Source organism: Trichosurus vulpecula, chromosome 2, assembly GCF_011100635.1.
Source record: "Trichosurus vulpecula isolate mTriVul1 chromosome 2, mTriVul1.pri, whole genome shotgun sequence".
Lineage (NCBI taxonomy): Eukaryota > Metazoa > Chordata > Mammalia > Diprotodontia > Phalangeridae > Trichosurus > Trichosurus vulpecula.
In genome coordinates, this window is record NC_050574.1 from 18,838,792 (window position 1) to 18,857,845 (window position 19,054).

Consider the following 19,054-nt stretch of genomic DNA (forward strand, 5'->3'; position numbering starts at 1 on the left):
GAGTATATTATATACTCTAGACTAATGCAGACTATCTAACTCTTTCTCCCTTCACTGTATCTTTGTTCTCTACTGATAAATATGCCTGAAGTAATTTTCCCATTTTTCTTAGATACTGCATATAGTGCAAAAAAGAATACCTGGGCTCCAAAGAAATCCTGTTTGTGCATCCAAAAAAGAGGAAATGGACCTATTTGTACAAAAATATTTATAGAAGCTCTTTTTTGTGGTGGCTAAGAATTGGAAATCAAAGGGATGCCCATCAATTGGGGAATGGCTAAAAAAGCTGTGGTATGTGATTGCAATGGAATATTACTGTGCTATAAGAAATGACAAGCAGGAGGATTTCAGAAAAACCTGGAAAGACTCACATGAACTGATGAAGTGAACAGAACCAGGAGAAGAGTGTACACGCTAACAGCAAAACTGTTCGATGAAGAACTGTGAATTACTTAGCTATTCTTAGCAATACAATGATCCAAAACAATTTCAAAGGACTAATGATGAAGCATATTATCCGCCTCCAGAGAAAAAAATGATATTGATTGAATACAGACTGAAGCATCCTATTTTTCACTTCCTTGTTTTCTTTTTTTTATTTGAGTCTTCTTGTACAAAAATGACTAATATGGAAATGTTTTATATTAAAAAAAATTCTGTCTGTGGCCTTATGATTTCCATCTCCAACCAGGGCTATGTTTACATATAAAAAGAGCCTAATGCTTTGGAGTACATGGACTGAGCATCCAGGGATTTTGAATGGCTAACTCTAAGTTTAATTCAGGAAGCACAGAGATGCTTATATAGCAAGAGCTGGTCCCTTTTTGCCTTTCTCACAATAACCTCACCAACCTTCCCACTAAAATGAACCAAGGGGATCGGTCGTAAAACGGGTCGTGCCCATCACTGAAGAGATCTGATCCCTCCTCCGTCCCTGCGTCAGAGCCAGTGTCATCCACGAATGCCTCATCATCAAAGTCCTCCATTTCATCTTGTTGCTCATCAGCCAGCTCAGTGATGTCGGAATCAGCCGTGGAAAAAGTGGGGGAAGGCGTACGGTCAGCAAGGCGCTCATTCACACAGCCGTGGAAAATGGGGGAGCTAGACATCAGGTAACGGAACACGTTGATTAACACAGCCAGGGAGAGAGGAATATTTGGTTAAACAGAAAGGAATAGGTGCCATCAGGAGGGAACCAGCTGTTGAATCAATCAAATAAACAGCATAAAAACAAAAAATCTTAAGTCAGGTAAGGAACAATTGAGAAAAGTAAAGCAAAAGGTGGTTCTTAAAATTAAGAGAAAGCAAGAGAATACACAGCTAGGATCAGGTAAATACTGAGCTTACATATAGGGTTATAAGAAGCATTTGCATGGTTCAGTACACAAAAAAGAATCACATTCTCCCCCAACCCTTTAAGTAGTCTAAAGAAAGAGGCTCAGAATAAAGGTTAAAAAATGAGAAAAGGCTTTTAGTCTTCATTCAATACCTCATGAAATACCAGGTGGGGAAACAAAATAGAATGGTGTTCTAGATGAAGCATTTTTTAACTCTTAAAAACCTACCATATTGTAAGAGTAGTGAATAAAAGGAGTCACATTTTACCTCTAGAGGATGCTATGCATCATCTCTCTACCATTCCCCTAGTGCCTTTCAAAATGTCTTTCAAAATGCCTTTCAAAAACGTGCTACTAAAACACAACTCGAATTCTGAATAAGGGTAAATGCAAATCAGTTACCACTAAAAGAAATTAATTTGCTCATCTCAAGGCTACAAAATTTATTAATGCTTCCTTGCTTCTCAATAAAATTCTAAACATAAAAAAAGCCTTCACAATCAAAAATGGGTAGTTTGTTTTTGTTAAGTATGGACGCTATTCTATGAAGAGAAAAGCAAGGCATTGAATGGAACCCCATGGGCATAAATCATACCACTGGTTAAGACCAAAGTCTTAACCAGGACAATAAGTACATACCTTCCTACCAGTTTGAACCAATGGAACCGGTCATAAAAAGGGTCACTGCCAGTCATTGTTGCTTCTCCATCGTCCTGGGCGTTGGAAGCCATTTCTCCAGCCCTGTCATACATCTCTCGCATCAGTTCCAGTCTTTGTCTGCACAGTAGAAAAATTATTAACAAGATACTGTGAAACTTTTGCTCCTAAAATACATACAACCCTCTTTTTGTTGACATATTTATTCCTCTGTAGAACTGAAGCTCTTGAGACAAGAGACTGTCTTTGGTTTTTGTCTTAGTGTGTCCCCTGCCTAGCCCACACCAGTCCAGCACTTTCCACACAGCAATTTCTTAACAAAGGCTTGTTGAACTGGACTACTGAATTCAATCAAAAATGACAAATTGTGAACTATGCCCAAAGGGCTATAAAGATGTACATACCACTTGACCCAGCAATACCACTCCTAGGGCTGTATCCCAAAGAGATCACACAAGTGGGAAATGGACCAGTATATACAAAAATATTTATAGTAGCTCTTTTTGTGGTGGCAAAGAATTGGGAATCAAGGGGATGCCCACCAGCTGGGGAATGGCTAAACAAACTGGGGTATATGAATGTAACAGAATACTATTGTGCTACAAGAAATGGGGAGCAGACAGACTTCATTACAACCTGGAAAGACTTATATGAACTGATGCTGAGTGAGGGGAGCAGAACCCAGAGATCATTGTACATGTTCACAGACATACGGTATCTGTAAAGACTAAACTTTGATAGACTTGGCTCCTCTCATCAATGCAAGGTTCAAAGACAGCTCCAAAACACTCATGATGGAAAAAGCTATGCATATCCAGAGAAAGAATTATGGGGTCTGAATGCAGATTGAGGCAAACTATTTGCTCTCTTTTTTTTTCCTTCTTTTTTGGTTTTGTTTTTTCTTTCTCATGATTCACTCCATTGGTTATAATTCTCCTTTACAACTGGACTATTATGGAAATAAGTTCAGTGTGAGGGTATATGTAGAACCTACATTGGATTACATGCCGTCTTGGCAGGGAGGGGAGAAGAGAGGGAGGGAGAGAAAATTTGGAACCCCAAAACCTGTGGAACTGAGCGTTGTAAACTAAAAATACAAAATAAAATTATTTTTAAAAAATGACAAATTGCTATTAATATACAGTGCCACTATTTATGAAAGAGCACATCTTATAAAATGGCAAAAATAGCCCCCAAAAGTATAAAAGTCAATGTTTGTGAGGCTGTCAGCAAGCCAGTACTCTGATGTGAGTGTGACAGCAAGTTGCGGCAAACATTGTGGAAAGCAATATAGAAACATTCAAATAGAGCAAAAAACCTGATCATACTTTTAACCTAGCAATTCTATTTTTAGGAATTTATCCAAAATTATCATAGAAAGAGGGGGAAGGACCTATCCATGCAGACAAACTTATAGCTACGCTATTTGTAGTAGCAAAAAATTAAAAAGAAATCAATTAGGAGAGTGACTAAATAAATCATGGTACAACAACAGACTATTACAAAGCTGTAAAATAAAACAAAGTGTACAAAATAATGAAAGCTTTTTGTGAGGTGATACTGTGTGCCATCAGCAGAACCGGAACTGTTTCTATCTTGACAGTAACTATGTCTATCTATGGAAGGGAAAGAGGTAGGGAGGGACAAGGGTGGCAGAACTTTGTGCATGCCTGGAAGAGGACAACAGAATGAAAAGTATTGTCTCTGTTAATCTATTTAGCTCTGACTTGTTTAAGGATAAGGGTTTTGTACAAGATTTTGACTTCTGTTGCATATAGTTATTTTATTGACAGTTAAGCCTGTAACTTAACATTTTTAAAAATATATATGAGTCAATACAAAAAAGCAAATGGCGCAGAAACTAGAATATTTAGTTTTCCAAAGTATATATAAATGTAGAGAAAGGCCCAACAGGACCCAATCTGGCGAACCTGCCTCATAGGCTTAACAATCCATATGAGAAATGTGGTCCAGTGATATGCAGTAACTCAGTGGCACCGAAATAAAAGAGACTTTCTCATCTTAACCAAATGCATAGATTTTTCTGTTTATCAGTGAATGGTCAGAGAGTGGGAATGGTTAGAAAAATGAAGTCCTCGTGAGGACAGAAATATTGTATGTATACAAGCAACATGGAAAAGACTTTTTAAAAAACAGCTTTTCTTCAGAGGGTAATTTTAAATTATGTCTGGTAAAAACTGTGGAAAGATCTTTGAGAACTGAGGTTATGACGCTTAAAAATAGAAACAAATGTTGAAAGGTAATTCTATCATGGTTCGCCGTTCAGAAAGGCAAAGGGAAGTCACAATGTTCTGAAGGAAAGGAATGACCAAGAAAAGAAAGAGGTTTCCAGGACACTAACTTGAAAAGTATAAACAGTTGGATATCTCACTGTTATTTCTAAATTTATCATTTCCAAAACAATATTCCCTCTGTAGGGTTTTCATACTTGAGTTTTTCCAAAGACCAATAATGTGTTGCTCCATTTTTCAGATCCTGTACTTCCACAGCCACAACTGTACGAGGGAAAGGTCTATCATCCTGAGTTTTCTCCATCTCAGAGGGCAGCAGCTCAGGCGGCAAAGGGGAGTAGAGTGTGTCAGTCAGCAGAACAAACTGAAACTGTACCTGAATTGAGAGAAAACACTACTTAAAAATTAAGGACAGTACTGGCCTTTATTCGATGTTTTCTGAAAATGTTTTCTAAATGTTATCTGAAAGGACACACAAGAGGTAAAGCAATTAAAGTCTGCCTAGTACAGAAGAAGATTGAGGCTATAACAAGTACTCAAACCATCAATGAGTGATTAGAAAATAAAATTTCCTGGTCTCCATTAGAGGTTAATCACCAGGAATAAACTGAAGTTTTCCAAGATAAGCTTGCTTTCTTTTGCAGGATATAATTTTGGAAACCTTAACCTGGAACCAAGCATAGTTTTCTCTAAACTCCAAGGATGAGGATGTAACAGCAATACGAATGAAGTGTATCATGCTATCTTTGGTGGAAAAAAGACCCGTAGAACAACGAGGTCAAGTCACAGATTTGAGATTAATACAGATGGAACTGTACTAATGAGATTTAGAGAGAGGGAACAGTTGCTGGAAAGGGGTCACAGGTTTTAGTAACGAATCAATAATTTGTGTGCGTACGCACACGCGTGTGTAGGAAAGAGGAGGCCAATAAAGCCAATGGACTTCAAGAAAAGATTTTTCTAGCATGATATTCCTTTACTGCCAATCAACTCAGTTTCCTCAACTGCAACGTGAAACAGCTAGACTAGATGACTGTAAGGGCCTTCCTAGACTGAAAATCTCGTATTAAACTTGGGTAATTTATGTATTGGGTAGCACTGATCTGGGGAATCAAAAGAGGGGCTGAAAAATTATTCACGTTATAGGCTGAAAGAAGGCTTCTGGGATTTAGGAAACATTGTTGAGTGACTCCTACACACTCCATACCTTCTTCTTCAACTCTACACTGATAGCATTGGCTTCCTTCAAGTAAACTGCATTTCCCCAGAGCAGATCTCTTAATGAGGTAAACTGATGAAATTTCCATTTCCGGAATGCCCACTGTGCCAACTCAAATTCGTGTTGTGTCCAGGGGACTTGAGAGAAGAAAACCAATAAATAAATCACAATCAGTAAGTTTAAATGATTATCAGAAATTGAAATAGTAAATTACATATCTTTCTTCTTAGCTAAACCTGTTTACATAAAATTCAGTGAGTTTTCTAATTACTCTTTGTATTTACACTCTAAGTATACTAATATTTTAAAACAAGTCAAGTAAAGAACTAGATATATTCCTAATGTGCTGCTAAAAAGAATGTTCTCTTTCTCCTCTTAACTTTTGTAGTGTCCCAAATGGTCAGGAAAACAGAGTGAAGTAAACAAAACCAAGGCCAACCCTGAACTACTTACAAAATACACATGAATATAAAATTTGTTGTTGTTCAGTTGTGTCCAACTCTTTGTGGTTTTCTTGGCAAAGGTACTGGAGTGGCTTGCCATTTCCTTCTCCAGCTCACTTTACAGATGAACAAACTGAGGCAAATAGGGTTAAATGACTTACTTGCCCAGGGTCACACAGCTAGTAAGTGTCTAAGGCCAGATTTGAACTCAGGAAGACAAGTCTTCCTGACTGCAGGCCCAACATGCTATCCACTGTGCCACCTAGCTACTGAACATAAAATAGTAGTCTACAACTTTTTTTCTTAGAATCTATTTTCACTTTCTTAAAGTCCTGAGATTCAGAGTTGGAAGACAGAGAGCTAAATGCTAATAAAGACCATGATGAAGAGGGGTTTCTGAAGTAAAATTCCCAGGTAGACTTGAGGAATAATGTGCTGGTCACTGTCAGCTGTATTCTTTCTCCTGCTGGTGAATCCAGGCTGACCTTGGGCAAGGGGCCTCAAAGAGAAGGAGGATCACAACTAGCAACTGCCTGAGATCCACCCGAAAAAAGGCTGAGCCAGCAGCATGTTACCCTGGAAAGCACTAGGTCTGGCATCTACACACTTGAATTCAAGCCCTTACTTGGGCACTTGCCAGCTTGTCACCAGGGGAAAGTCATTTAATCTCTCAACTTTGGTTTTCTCATTAGAGACTATTTGCACGTTATGGAGTGACTGTGGGAAAAGTTCTTTTTAAACTGCAAAGCACTATACAAATGGGAGTTATTATCTATCAGCAGACCCCAATTCTCTAGGTTGGAGATATAAAACATTAAAAAAGAAATCTAGAATGTCATCCTAATGGGTGACTAAAGTATATTCACCATAATGAACTTTAAGATACTTATTAGAATGCTATGTAAAGAGTACTACCATTTTTCTACCCTCTTTCATGCCATGAGATGAATGAATGGTGCTAATTATGTAGAAAGGCAGTATTCAGGGACTCTAGGAAGCTGTGATTAACACCAGTATCAACTAGAGGCTTCCTCAAGAATGTGGTCTTAGTTTCCATTAAATCACTACCTGGCTCAGTGACATGGCAAACAAAGGCAGGGTTAGCTACGGAGAACACTGTGTACACTATTAGTGAGGGGCAGCACAGCAGAGTGGGGAGGGCATCAGAAAGAACGAGGCTCAAAAGCCACCTCAGACATTTACTAGCAGGAAGCTGCCTCTCCTCTCTGTCTCCCTTACTTCATCTATAATTAGGGGAATGGGCTTGATGGCCTCTAAGGTCTTTTACATTCTCTACTTATGAGGCTATGATAGAACAGATAACTAATAACCAATGAAAAATGAACTGGTCAAAACTTATGCTCAGGAGAGCTTTTGCGCTAAAGAACTCACCTTCTTCTTCTTCTTCTTCCTCCTCAGTGGTTTCTGCAGTAAGTGAGCGGGTCTCAACCTGCTTTTGTAGGGCCTGCAATTTACTTTCATAATCCTGAAGGGAGAGAAAGGAGATACCATGTAGGAAAGAGAGAGTGTGTGTGTGAAGGGATGGGGTGGAAAAAGAAAACCAGAGGATGGGAAGAGAGAAAAAGAGAAATTGTGGGAGGTCTACAGAGAACAAAGAAAAAGAGAAAGACAGACAGACAGACACTGGGGATGATAGCAAAGTGCAGAGAAAAAGCTTACAAAGAGCAAAACTGTAGGAAAAATCAATATACAGTAGTCTCCTTGTGTTAACTCTGAAGAAATGTAATGTAGCATCCTTCAGCTTCCTCAAAGATCTAAGGTGCTTTAAAATTGGGGAAATGGAATTGGCAGTAGCAGGGGAGAGGTTGGTAGAATGGGCAGAGAGGAATGGTGCCCCAAAATATGAAGGTGCTCTCAAACTAATATATTTTTCAAAGATTAAAGTGGCACTGGAAAAAACACTACCATTCCTTATTTATTACTAAAAATAATTTTAATTTCATGTCTCATCTAATGAAAAAAATAAAGGTTATAGCCATTAAGGCTTTTTATGTATTAAGTTCAGAATGATCACCTTTATGGCTTACATCTCTGGATGAGTAAAGAATTCACATAACTAAATTTTCACAGGAACATTTTAAGAACTAATAAAATAATGTACACAGTTCATTTACTTATTATGAAAAAGGAGTGTGGGTGGTGCTATTTTACAGATGAGAAAACTGAGGCAGACAGTGGTTAAGTGATTTGCCCAGAATCAAACAGATAGTGAATGTCTCAAGCTGGATTTGAACTCACGTGTTCCTGACTATAGGTCTGGAGCTCTGTCCACTGTGCCACCTGGTTGACTTTTTACACTAGAAAACTAATATTAGTAATGGCTGATATTGACAAGTGCTTTAGGGTTTACTAAGCACTACATATACATTTACCTAATCGTACATTTTAACATCATCTGTTCTTCAAAATACTTTAAAAGAATTAAAAGATATTCCACTATAAAGTATTCTGCTCTGTGAAATACAGTAAGAGGCACTAAGGAACTTGAATTGTTAAAGTTAAAAGTTCATTTTTAGGTGGAACTGCAGTGAAAGAAATACAGTCAAAGGCAGAGAGAGAGCAAAAAATGTATTTTTAAAAAATCCCTGTTCCACCATCTAAAGAATAGATAATTTTTTAGAATGGATGAGAAATAATACCCTTAATTTAAGGGTGCTTCTCATAACCACAATTTTCCCATTCAACCACATAGTCTATAAGCAAGTATGAAAAACAAGAAACTGAAAAAATGATTTGCATTAAAATATATACGCAGAATGAGAAATACTGTGACTTGTTTGTACTGATTGACCTGATTTCTAGTACTGAGAATAGATTTTAACCAATTTCCCTTTAGAAGGTCCCTATTTTCAGAATACGGAGGTAGTCTAAAAAAAAGCACTACCTTCAGTCATGAATCTAAGGACATTTTGTAAACGCAACATAACAAGGAAGGTTAGATAAAAGAGACCCTCCCTAGAAATAAAAAGTGTTAACAATAGCATTCCAAAAGAGCACAGCCCAGAGCTTTCCTGTTTTCTTGGGCTTCATAGGTGTGGTTCATTATTGGAGATTCTTTTAAAGCCCACAGAATTTCAGGGTTGGGCTGTGGGGGGAAGGAAAGGAGCTAACTTCTCAGAATCAAAAACACATTCTGTTTTGCAGACCACCACTAAAAGTAGACTTCACAAACTGTTTCATACTGGGCTCTCCATGACAATGGTGGGCAGAAAAGGAAACGATTTTAAAAAGGGAGTATGGGTTGGGCTCATACTACCAGTTACATTCTCTGAGGCTCGTATTTTTTTCTTAGTTAGTAAAAGTAGCAGTTATCAGGAGATAAGGTCACAGTTTTACAAACAAAAAATTGTTTTATGATCATTCAGGGGGTATAATAAAGCAGAAAGCAATGGGCAGCCAGAAGACTTGAGTCTGGGGCCAGACTCTGACACTAACTAACTATGTGATCGTGAGCAAGCTGCTTAAAATTTTTTAAAGTTCAAATTCCTGTAATTGGATAAAACATATTCTAACTAACAATGCTGTTGTTTGGTTCCAACATTATAATGCATATGAGGGGGCTTTGTAAATAGCAAAAATGCTTTAAAACGTAGTGTTTTAAAATGTTTTGTTACCTACAATTGATATATTGGGTCCTTTGAAGTTAGAGAAGGGAAACGGGATGTTTTCCTGTTCGTTCATCAAGTACAGAAAATACTTCAATGATAAGCTTGGTCAAGTTACAACAGTAGCTAGCATCATCTATAGCACCTACATGCCAGGCACTGCACTAAGCACTTGACAAATATTTTATTTGCTCTTCCCAACAACCCTGGGAGGTAGGTGCTATCTTTGTTCCCATTTTTCAGATGATGGCACTGAGGTGGATAGAGGTACAGTGACTCACCCAGGGTCGCACAATCAGAAAGTGTCTGAAGCTGGCTTCAGCCTTGGGGGTTTCCTGACTCTGAGTCTCTATCCTCTGGACCACCCGCTTCTGTGGCTGAGCAGCAGAGCCATCACAGACAGGTTTCTATAAAATGTGCCAACTAAGTTCTAGTGAACGGGCTATGATTTCATCTTTGTAGGAAACTCCAGGGGTGGGAATTGTCTCCATGACTCAATGGAAGAGCGGACGGATAACCTTCCATAAACCTTAGTAGAAAATCCCTAGGAGTGGTTTGGGACTCCCAGAGGTTAGAGTTAACCCCACGTATTTCTGACTACAAGCTTAACGCTCTACTGTGCTGCCTCAGTCAACCTGTCAGTAAAACAAAGACTTAAAATATAACCGAACTGGACTAAAATACAGAAGAAAAGGTGTCTTTAATACAAAGAGGTTTGCAACTTAACTTACAAATTTACTTTCTTAGCTTATAAAAACCATAAAAGCATATTTCCTTCCTAAAAGCTTATCCTGCATGACAGCAGTGAAAACTTGAGCATTTGGTTTTATCTGAAACTAATGAGAAGGATAAACTGATTGGTTAGAACAGCCTTGGACACTGACTAGCTGTGTGATCCTGAGTAATCCATTTCATCTGAGTCTCCTTTTCCTCAGTTGTAAAATGGAGTGACAGCATCCACCTTATTGGGTTGTAAAGATCAAATGATCCTCAAATGACATCTCTGTAAAGCACTTTGCAAACCTTCAAGTGCTATACAAATACCAGAGATAATGACAAAGATGAGGTACTGTTCTTCTCATTCTGAATTCTTAACCTGGGTCTGTGGATAGATTGGGGGGGGAAGTGACTGTGAACTTGAAATAAAAATCTGAATCTTTATTTTCATTAATTTCTAACTTAAAGGAGGCATGTAGGCCACATACATTATTCTGAGAAGGGATCATGAGGCTTTCCCAGATGGCCAAGGGGGTTGATGACATAAAAAAAGTTTAACAATCTCTCATCTAGAATGAAAAATAGACAACAATCATGGAAGGTACAGTTTAAAGTATGATGCAATTAACCAACAGCTGTTTGCATTTTCCCAAGCAACCTCAGAATGGACACTTTACAAAGGTATGGCTCTAATTGTACCAGACCTGTGCCTTCTGAGTAACTTTGGGGGAGGTGAAAAACAAAATCAGACGGAAAACTACCTTAGGAAAAATTGAGAAACCAAAGAGCAAAGTAGGTTCTTTCTGATTGAATCCCGTTGAGCAGGAGTTATCTTGCCATTTTGCAAAGACAAAACATCTCTTGTTGACTAGGAATTCTCAACAACTGACATAACTTGGTTGCTTAAGCAACTGAGTTAGCCTGGTTTTGTAATGAAGAGTAGGAAATGGACGAAGTGTGAAATAATCTCTAAGCTTTATGGATGGACTGTGGGGAGGTGAAACTGGCCCACCTGCTAGCTGGGATTGAAAACAAAGGGAGTTCCTAAAGTCTGGACACATAGGCAAAAATGTATATTTTCAAGAAATGAAATGAATGAAATTTTTGTTTAATTGGAATATTAACAAATAACATCTTCAATATGATTTCCATCATTTGTGATGCAAAGGTTGATGCACTTTGCAAAATTCACATGAACTCGATGCAATGACTCCACATTACCTTCAACTGCCTATATGTCCAGCCTTTAGGAACACACTGTATTATTCATTTACAGCGGCAGATTGTAATCAACAGGTTGAAAAAGCCCAAAATGAAACAAATTCCTACCAAAGCAGAAAACGATGTTTAAAAATATGGCTCAAAGATAAGAAAACAAAGATTTTATCCATCAAGTTTATCTTCTGTCCACATGAGCACTTGAAAACAAAAAACAGTCCAAAGCTTCATGCTTTCTGCTCCAGGAAAAATGCTTCTTAACCAGAATATTCTATAGAGAAGGTGCTTAGTCAGTTTTTAATTAAGAATGCCTTTAAGGCAGACTTTTGCTAAAAGAAAAAAGAAAAGTCGAGGACCAACTGATTTAGTGAGTTAATTTTGCAATGGAATATCAGATAGGATTTTATTTTTAATTCCAGATCAGAAAATGGAGACCCCCCGCCCCCCAGTGAGGTCACACAAGGCACACATTATTTCACTCTCCCCTCATCCCAAACTGGGGACTAGGTACCCACTTCCAAGAGAGTTTTATAATTTATTGAAGGATAATATAGCAATATTATAGCAATACAAGCTAGCTCTGCTGTTCTAGGGAGAACAAGTTCTTGCACTCCAGACAATCTTCAGATATCTTTTGGTTAAGAAACATGGACACAAATGGAAAAGTCCACAGGGTTTTTCTTTTTTATTGGAAGAAAGATTCAACACTTCCTTATACAGTAAAATGGGAAGAAAAATTAACATGAATTTCACATCCTAAAATGGTTCAAGACAAATATCTAAAGCAAATTTTATTATCCATAAGGGATGACAAAATTAAATACACATTACCAAAATTATTCATTATCAAAAGACCCTCATTTTGTCAGGCAAATTCTCTAGTTTGCATCGCTCTTAAGAAGGCTTCTTCCTTAAGGGAGATGAGGATAGAAGAAACCTCCCTTGTCCCTGTTCTGAATGTGATTCGTTAAGGCAACTGAACAAAAGACCATTAACAGACCTCAACACTCCATGGCACGGAGTTTACATTGCATCACTTCTTGTAGTTTGAAAGCCTGTTTCAATAGGCCCATAAGTGAGAAAATTTCAGCATCACCACCCTTATCTAAAATACAAACAGTATGGTCACTTCAAGCCACTTCAATGTAATGAACAAATTCCAATCTCTTTTCTAGTAAAATAAAAGCCTACAATGCTAAGGATAGGTAAGGATAGGTAAAAAGCATTTAAAGGAAAAAAACACTTTGGTTGACACTTAAATTCATAAAGTATTGTTAATGCTGCTTTCTACCCTTATTTTATTCTCGTAGTAATACATTTTGGTTTGTGAAGTTACAGTAGCCAGCAGGACTCCCCTAGATTCCCATTACTTGTCCTACCACCATCTAGTTTCAAGACTATTAAGTGCTGCATTTTTGTCCAGTCACCATAATAGTGACTATCGATATTATCATAATAACAGTATATAAAGTTCTGATCATCTTTATTCCTCCAATATTTAGGCTTAAGAGGACATGCCATTCAATTTATAAAAATGGGTTAAACTGACAATGCCACACTTCAAAATGTGAGACTGGATTAATAATTTAATCCAGGGATTCAATGATATAGCTTTATTCATATTAGGCTATTCACCAAGACAGACATCTCTTCTGAAATGAGCTCCTAGAGGACATAAATGCCATCAGCTCCAACTGCCAAACCTTGGTTGATTTTCCTCCCTGAATTTTGTGCACTAAAGGGCTACTTTACAGTTTTGAAGATTTTTTTTTTTTGACCAAGAGGGTAAGTAAAAAATAACAGCAACGTGAGCACAACTATATAATCAGATGTGACAGACATATACGACATTCTTTGGAATACCACTGTGTGCACTATATTCCGTAATTGTAAAAACATAGGCACTTTTTCTTGTTTTAACAATTAACCAAGTTACCTCCACTATCTAAAGGGGAAAGGCAGCACAGACTTAGGCTACACATGCTGCCATATCTAAAAATCATACAACTACCAAACTAGAAGCTAAGAGCCAAAAAGACCACTTTCTAGAGCTGAGGCTTGAGTGATCCATTGTCAGATTCTCAAACGCATATCTTTTTGCAGAAGTAGAAGAGTGAGAACATAGGAAAGGACAGGTTGGTTTCAACTGCCTAAGGAAAGAATGATAAGGGACAAAGAGGGCCTACACCAAATGCACTGAAGTGACCTGAGGTAGTCTACCAAGGACATTCATGCGATGCAAGACAGGAGATTGTCATTTTAACTGAATGCATTATAGCTGTGATTCTTCCCATGTTCCATTAACAACAAAAAGTTTAAGAATAAGATTGGGTTCAAACACTGAAGGCAAATGTGTCCTCCAAAGATTCTAATTTTTATTTTTGAAGGTAAAAATCCAAGAGCTAATAATATGAAGCAAATGAATGTTTTAGCACATTAAGAAAGCATCTTTTCAGAAGCAAAGAAACAAATCCCACAATAGTAATGTGTTTCAGTAATGCCTAAGCACACACATGCGAGCACACACATGTGTGCGCACGCGCACGCACACACACACACACACACAATGCCCCTCCCCAAAATAACCTCCCCCCCAATTATAATCCTTAAGGCTTCCTTAAATGTTACCTGCTCCATAATTTTCCCCATCATCTAAAAAGATTGAATGTTAAGTAGATGCCTTAAGTTGTATAGTTTTGTAAATTTTGAACAATATGAACTTTACAGGCATCTCTGGTTCTTCACATTGTTTCTAAGGTTAGACTGTGAGAAGGCACAAAGGATTGGGAAGGAAGTCGAAAAGAAAACTAATCTCTCTTCCCATCAAAAATATTGTCATTTTCCATCAGATTCACAACCTCAGGGGTCCATAAACAATATCTGCCAACTCAACCTGTTGTCTTCTAATGACAAATACTGAAACAATCTGAAACCAGAATGCACTAAAAATGAGGTATCTAGGTGAACACAGATTTTTATGTCTTTCTCTTCTCAGTAAGATTTGTAAAAGCATAAACTTGTAGGGTTTTTTCAATTTCTAACTAAAAGAACACCTTCTGCTTCTATACTTTCCAGCCCCAAAAACTTAACTTTCATGATTTCATCATCTGGTCTATGAGAGCAGTGCCAGTTCCGTGCCCTGCCACACCCCACCCCACATCCTCTTACGAATAGTACTATCCAAAGACTGGATTGCTTTCTTGGCATTTTGTTACTGTAGTTTTAAGTTGGAGCAAGAACATAAAATAAAGTTCATTACAAATTGGGTTAAGATTCAAACTGCAAACAATATACATAATTCCCAATTATTGTGCCATCTGATACAAGTTTCAATGTCATGGCAAATTTCATACAAGTAATGACATTAACAGAACTAGGAAGGAGAAAAACAGCCTTCTTCACTCATTCTACAAAACAATTGACTCAGCTCTTCCCTGCAAACCATGGAAGAAAAAGAGTAGCTCTGTGGAAGATGCGAAGCTCTATAATACTTCCATGCCAGTCAAAATCAAGTTTTGGTTTGTGGAGAATTAAATCCAATTTGGGGAAAGGGAAGGGAAGTTGGACAGAAATCTAAAGTTGTGATTAAGTAGTTGTATGCCATTTTATCAATTTCTAACAGTTAAGAAACTTGACATTCAACACTGGATAAATATTCCCTTTTTGACTGTCAGCATAAATTTAAGAGGCAGTTCTTTCTGGACAGCAAACTATCATTTTGACTTTTAAAAAGTAGCACTAGATCAAAACAGGAAAATTCCTGTAATTAAATCTAGTATTCTGGCACACACAAAGGCACACACACAAACAACACTCTTAAAAATCAAGGAATCTAAATGTTTCTCCAAAATTCCAGAAAATGTCCTATCAATGGTACACAATCAAAAAGGGATGTATTCAAATTCCAGTGTTTTATGTATGGTATAAAATTAAGAACTAGTTAATCTCTGCTGGAATACAATATCAAAATCACAACAGGAATCCTATGTGGCCACAGAACACAAAGGTAGACCCATTTCAAGTGTTTTTCAATCAGAAGTCAAAATTACCATTCCCCTCTTTCTCCCAACAAAATTTCAAGCGTGTCCAAGTGAGTTACACTGTGGTTTCTCTACCAGTTTTGAGATTGGGTGCAGAGAACTGTCTTCTCATTCGAGGTGGTGTCACAAACTGGTTATAGTGGTTGGGTCGGTCGGTCTGCTTCTGGTAGTAGCTGGCTATGTTGCCTTCCATCTGGCCTCCAGTGTTGTAATTACAGTAAGGCTGGCGGTGCTGATGAATGTGGCGCTTCTGCTGGAAAGTTTGTAGATCAGGGTTCTGGTGCCCATTGAAGGACTGTAATGACTCTGATGATGCAGATTGAACACGTACATTTTTCTGCTGGCCATTATTGAGGGAATTGCTTCTCCATCGTAACTGAGGAGGTGGCTGTTGCTGATGATTATTAAGATGTTGCTTGCTAACTTGTATGGAATCTTGGCTTCGATTGCTTTGATGACCCCATGTGACCTGGGGGTCCTTGGACATTGCTCTACTAATCTTCTCTTGGCTCTCTTCACTTCCTTTTCTTTCCTCTTCCTCCTTTGGAATTTTTAACTCTATAACTTCATCTTCTGTTATAATGATGTGTGTTCCTGGACTCCAAGAGTTTCTGTGCTTGGGATTGCTCTTAAATGGGAATCGAGGTTTTCGGTTCTCTGGGGGGATAAATCGATGTGGTACATTCTGCCTGCGGAGCTGCTTAGTTATCTCCTGCTGCTGCAAATTCTTAAACCGAATTTGTTCTTGCCTCATCCACCGAAGACGTCCACGCCTAAAGGCTGGATCCCCATCCATCAACTGTGAAACACGTTCTTCTTTTCCAGGTTCTTCACCATCTGACTTGTTAGTGACAACAGCACAGCTTGGGTCTTTACTTTTATAGTTTCCTTGAGATTTCTGCTCTTGTGATCCAATCAGTGGCAAGACCTTTTCCATTTTTAACATTTTATTTCTCAATACTTTGATCTCTTCATCTTTCATGTTGTTTTGTTTTTTTACTTCTTGTAAAATGTCCTCCAGTTTATCTATGTGTACTTTGAGGTCATCTACATCAGTGACTCCTTTCCCATTGGCCATTACGTCCTCAATTCGCTCATCTCCAACACCAACTGTGTCCCAGACATCTCTGGCCACTGCCCTCCAAGAATCTCGCTCATTGGGATCTTTCTTCCCATACATGGCACAAAGTTCCTTCATTTTAACAATGGCTAAAGCCTCAATCTCTTGCCGGCTATGTCTGAAATCATTGAGGGCAACCTCATAGCAGATTTCTTTTACAGCCTGAATCTTGAGGTCTGAGATGGTGACCCATTTGGAGTCTTTGCTGAGGCGCCTTCTTTGGGGAATCTGGTACATTTTGATTGGCTCTCGTTTCTTCCCACTGCTGGGGAGCCCACATTTTTTAACAATGGTTTGTAACTTGCTAGGAGGTAGTTTTTCTCTCAGGGAAGTAATCAGCCTCCAGCTCTCCTCACAGGATCTCTTGTCTGAATCGTCCCCGCTATCAGAATCCGCATCCTTTGGAAAAACAAAATCAAAAAATGGCCCCCAAATAACCAAAATTAAAATGGAAAAAGGAAAATCAAATTGAAGAAAAAAAATCAAGCAAAAAAAAAAACCTTAACCAAACTTAAAAAAATAAACTAAATAATGTAAAAACTTTTCAGGGCTCAGTATTAAGATATTAAAAAGTCATTGGTCTCATTTTCTTAAATGATGACATCTCTACTTAAAAAATTCTCACGATGCCTGATAAGTGAACACTAAATATTTCACTCACTTATGGTCACCCCAAACTATAAGAATATAAAACATCTTTTTTAAAAAAAACAAAAAGCTGCACCCCAGACATGCTTTAAAACCATGCAAACACTCCCCAACATTTGCCTTGGTTATTGCTGCTGCGTCTTCCAGAAACTCTTTCCCCCATGAGCGAGCACAGGTGTCATACAGAGATGTGACGAGTAGCCAGATTAACATTGGTTAGTAATGCTGTAGTATGCTGAGGCATTTTTTTGGTTGCTGTTTAGAGTTGGCTTTACTAAAAAGAGAGGAGCCCTAGAAAAAAGTTAGAAGATAAGAAAGTAGAAACTAAGCAGTCAACAGGGATGGTGTTAAAAGTGCTCAGAGTGCCCTTACACAGAATTCAGTGTGAGAGTTTACCCACCACAGAAGTTTACTACAAGATAAATAAAAGGAGAACTGCAAAACAATTCTTCCCAAGAACTTGTTTTCAGTTTGCAGTTTTCTCATGTCATTCATTACGTGTGCATCCAATTTACATACAGAGGTGAAGTTTATTGTCCAAAGAACAAACAGGAAAAAGAATCAAATACAATTATGTTGATTTTTCTTCATATGCTTAAGCCAAGAAATACTGTTTTCATAAGGGGAAAAAAAACCCCACCACAAAATACTACAAAGTGGCAGATGACAATTAGAAAAAACCTACCAGGTCAAATATGTTTTGCCAAACCTTTCATAAGTCCTCCAGCTAATTTTTAAAAAAAAAATAGATTCCATTTTTACTAAGGTTTTATACTGGAAACCTATGCTATTTGTAGTTGCTGAGGCAGCTAGGTGGTACAGTGGAGAGAGTGTTGGACCTTGACTTCAGGGTAGGTAGAAGTCATCAAAAGTTCTAGTTCTTGCTTGACAACATGCTAACCACAAAAGATAAGAATTTGCTGATTTAAAAATAGCAGAATTTTAAAATTGTTTCTAAAGTAATCTTTCCAAAGAGTGTTTTTTGAAGCTAATATGATTTAGGACTGATATACCAATTTGAGTCCTTAATAGATTGCACAGTTTTTTTATTCAGTCAATATAAATATTTAGAAGCAAAGAGACTTATCAACAGTACCCTAAATGAAAGTAACATATTTTTCCTTTTAAAAATTGAGCATTGTAAAGGGTTAAATAAATTAGCTTCCTTAAATGTAAAAAAAGTTTTATAGAAATTGGATAATGAAAAATATTAATGGACAAGTCATATTAATCATTTCCCCTAGCTAAGTTGTGATTGCCCTATGAGCTTTTCAAGATAAGGCAAGAAAATTAAAATTTGAAAATAGCCAATCCTAATTCATTTTCCAGACTAAAATAAACATAGTGCATGTTTATACACATACATGTATATGTATGTAAATGTATATCTATTTAATGGAAAAGCAGATAATCTTTAATTGCAATTGCAGGAATAAGTTGGTCATAATTTCTGAAGATACTGACCTGTCTAGTAGTGGTAAGTGATTTACCACCTAAAAAGCAAAAGTGTATGTCAAAGAAAATTTCATTTCTTGTCCTTTTAAAGTGAATATATTCTATAAATTTTCTCAGCCTATTTGAAGATGTGGCACTAAATAGCTGGTTTATAGTGTCTATACTTACCCCTATCTGTTTAACTTCTAATGAAAAAAAACATATACTTATTTGATGAACTCAAGAGCATACTTATTAAAAGTATAAAAAACAACTGAAAATATATATGAATTAAGTTCATGGATTATTATTAATTTTTAATGTATAGCTTTGTTCCACAAAT

General features: G+C 37.5%; 1 protein-coding gene across 6 annotated transcripts in view; it reads right to left on the bottom strand.

Annotated features, from left to right (window-relative positions):
- The window catches only part of KIF1B (kinesin family member 1B), a 188,810-nt gene that overhangs the window by 61,991 nt on the left and 107,765 nt on the right, over positions 1-19,054 (bottom strand). For 2 of the 6 annotated variants that reach the window (XM_036747919.1, XM_036747918.1), the window contains 4 exons: positions 7,301-7,394; positions 5,454-5,602; positions 4,444-4,622; positions 1,977-2,114 (listed from right to left, as the gene is read on the bottom strand). In XM_036747919.1, coding sequence (XP_036603814.1) covers positions 1,977-2,114; positions 4,444-4,622; positions 5,454-5,602; positions 7,301-7,394 — 560 coding nt within the window. Of the gene's footprint in view, positions 1-852; positions 1,102-1,976; positions 2,115-4,443; positions 4,623-5,453; positions 5,603-7,300; positions 7,395-12,135; positions 17,029-19,054 lie in introns of those variants that run through there. The other 4 variants (XM_036747922.1, XM_036747921.1, XM_036747917.1 and 1 more) reach the window with 3 other exon arrangements.